This window comes from Protobothrops mucrosquamatus, unplaced genomic scaffold, assembly GCF_001527695.2.
Source record: "Protobothrops mucrosquamatus isolate PMUCROS unplaced genomic scaffold, P.Mucros_1.0 scaffold11816, whole genome shotgun sequence".
Lineage (NCBI taxonomy): Eukaryota > Metazoa > Chordata > Lepidosauria > Squamata > Viperidae > Protobothrops > Protobothrops mucrosquamatus.
Genome location: NW_015397594.1, coordinates 4275 through 7322, shown reverse-complemented (window position 1 = coordinate 7322; position 3048 = coordinate 4275). Strand labels below are relative to the sequence as shown.

The window sequence follows — 3048 nt, the reverse complement described above, 5'->3', positions numbered from 1 at the left end:
TTGTGACTCAGTTTCCTCACCTCATCGCGTTTGTGTTGGCTGCTTGATAATGGAATAACAACAATAATAATAAACCCTTAACCGTTGCCAAAAAAACCCCCCCTCCCTTCCTTAATTCCTCACCTTCGTGCGGCTGATCAGAAAGGGAAACTTATTTGCATGTTGTTATGATAAGAAAATAAATTCCTCGCGGGATTTTTTTTTTGCAAGGTTGTTTTTTGTCTGCCGGCCGACTTGCTGCTTTAGAACCCAAAGCCGGTAATTTTTTTCCCTTTCCTGTTTTTTTGCGAGCTGCGGTTTCGAATCCCGCCCGGCTCTGAACGATGGGGAAAAAAAATTATTTTTTTTTCTTTGCAGGATAATTTCATCAACCTGAGCTTCCTCCGCCTCTTCCGGGCCGCGCGGCTTATCAAACTTCTCCGTCAGGGCTACACCATACGGATTCTGCTCTGGACTTTTGTCCAGTCTTTTAAGGTGAGGGTTTTTTGAGGGTGGAAGAACTACCCACCGGGTCTGTTTTGATTTACTTCTAGGTTTTTATTTTTTTAAAATATATATATATATTTATATATATGCATTTCACTCTGATGACGTTGGCAGTTAGCCGACGAAAGCTAAGTTTATCAAACAGTTGTTAGTATGTTATATATGTTTTCTGAGGTTTGTTTTCTGAGGTTGTGATATATATATCACTTAAGTGATATATATATCACAAGTGATATATATATATATCACTTGATATATATATATCACTTAAGTGATATATATATATATATATCACTTAACGGGATCGAAACAAAACAAACAAGACCTGTTTTTTGTTTTTTGTTTAAAGCTGCAATGAAAAAAATCACAAACGCATAAACTTGCAACAGCTTGTTTAGTGACCGTCTGAAGTGACCACGTCATTGAGTAAAGCGACTTGGGAGGGCACTGAAAAAAAGGACCATTTTTCACCCTTATGACCATTTTAGCATCCCTGGGGTCACGTGATCAAAATTTGGACACTCGGCGTTTGATTCACATTTGTGACGGTTGCAGTGTTCCGGGGTCACGTGATCAAAATTCGGACGCTTGGGGCAACGGACTCACTTTTATGACGGTTGCAGTGTCCCGGGATCACGCTATCCGCTTTTGTGACCTTCTGACAAGCGTAGTCAATGGGGAAGCCACAACTGTGTTATTAACTTAACAATGGCAGGAATTCACTTAAAGGCTGTAAAACGGGGCAATGTTCAATTAAAAAACGTCTCACATAGCAACAGAAATTTGGGACTCCCTCGTGGTCTGAACCCGAGGACTACCTGCTCTCTGACATGTGCAGTTGTGCAGATGTTGTGATGTGCTGTGCTCTCTGCTGGGTGAGTGCAAGCTCCCGACTTCTTTTCTTTCCTCCAGGCCTTGCCCTATGTGTGCCTCCTCATTGCCATGCTGTTCTTCATCTATGCCATCATTGGCATGCAGGTAAAATGGGCGGCGGGAACCAGATCGACTAAGCGGGGTTTAGAGTGTGTTGTCACAGAGATGGGGAAGGTAGTTGAGGGTGATGAAAACCACCATCTCCAATGGCACCTGTTCGTCACGCTGGGCCTCCCACCAATGGGTAGAACTCTTTTCAATGTAGAATAGAATAGAATAGAATAGAATAGAATAGAATAGAATAGAATAGAATAGAATAGAATGGGATGGGATGGGATGGGATGGGATGGGATGGGATGGGATGGGATGGGATGGGATGGGATGGAGAATAGAATAGAGTAAAATAGAATAGAATGGGATGGGATGGGATAAGGATAGAGAATAGAGTAGAATAGAATAGAATAGAATAGAATAGAATAGAATAGAATAGAATAGAATAGAATAGAATAGAATAGAATGGGATGGGATAAGGATAGAGAATAGAATAGAATAGGATGGGATGGGATGGGATGGGATAAGGATAGAGAATAGAGTAGAGTAGCGTAGCGTAGCGTAGCGTAGCGTAGCGTAGCGTAGCGTAGAATAGAATAGAATAGAATAGAATAGAATAGAATAGAATAGAATAGAATATAGGAAACAGGATAGGATGGGATGGGATGGGATGGGATGGGATGGGATGGGACGGGACAGGACAGAACAGAACAGAACAGAACAGAACAGAATAGAATAAGGATAGAGAATAGAGTAAAGTAGAATAGAACAGAACAGAACAGAATAGAATTGGAAGGGACCTTGGAGGTTTTCTAGTCCAGCCCCCTACTCAAGTGACTGTCTAGCCTCTTCTTAAAAATCTCCAGTGATGGAGCGCCCACGATTTCTGGAGGCAAGCTCATGTTCTCTTAGTTGTTTCTTCCTTCTCTCTCTCTCTCTCTTCTCCTTCTCTCACTTTCCCCCAGGTCTTTGGAAACATTGCTCTGGATGACGACAGCGCCATTAATCGTCACAATAACTTCCAAACTTTTCTGCAGGCACTAATGTTGCTTTTTCGGTGAGTTCTTCCCGGATCCCATTTGGGAGAAATACTCCTTCTTCTTCTTTATCACCCACGCCGTCATTTTAAGCAATCAGAAGAACTATTGATTTAAGACCCCATAGTTACCCACTTACATTCATGGGCCTTTTTCTTGGGTTTTTTTTTTTTTTGTTTTTTTTTTGGTTTCAGGAGCGCTACTGGAGAAGCCTGGCATGAAATCATGCTTGCGTGCCTCAGCCACCAGCCCTGTGACGAGCACTCGAACCTCAGCAGAAACGAATGTGGCAGTGACTTCGCTTACTTCTACTTTGTCTCCTTCATCTTCCTCTGCTCCTTTCTGGTGAGACGTTTCTCTCTCTCCGTCGAACGTGGCGATGCTACGATGCATTTAAGAACTCCGTCTCTTTCGGGTGTAGCTTTCCTTTGAGCCTGAAAAAGTTACCCTCGTTATTCCGGTCTGTGCCCTCCTCCGTTGGTCTAAAAAAAGTTGGCAACTCGCTTATCAACAACCACAACCAAAGTCGATAACTTTCCTCCTCCCTGCCCTGATCTCATTTCCTCCCTCCCTTTGCAGATGTTGAACCTATTTGTGGCTG

General features: G+C 42.7%; 1 protein-coding gene across 1 annotated transcript; it reads left to right on the top strand.

Annotated features, from left to right (window-relative positions):
* Positions 1-357: 357 nt before the first annotated feature.
* Positions 358-3041, top strand: LOC107301352 (voltage-dependent N-type calcium channel subunit alpha-1B; the record flags this gene model as incomplete). Its single annotated transcript, XM_015830589.1, has 5 exons — positions 358-474; positions 1399-1464; positions 2376-2467; positions 2642-2792; positions 3027-3041. Coding segments are annotated over 5 exons (441 nt in total), but the record flags the coding sequence as incomplete, so codon positions are not given.
* Positions 3042-3048: the final 7 nt, after the last annotated feature.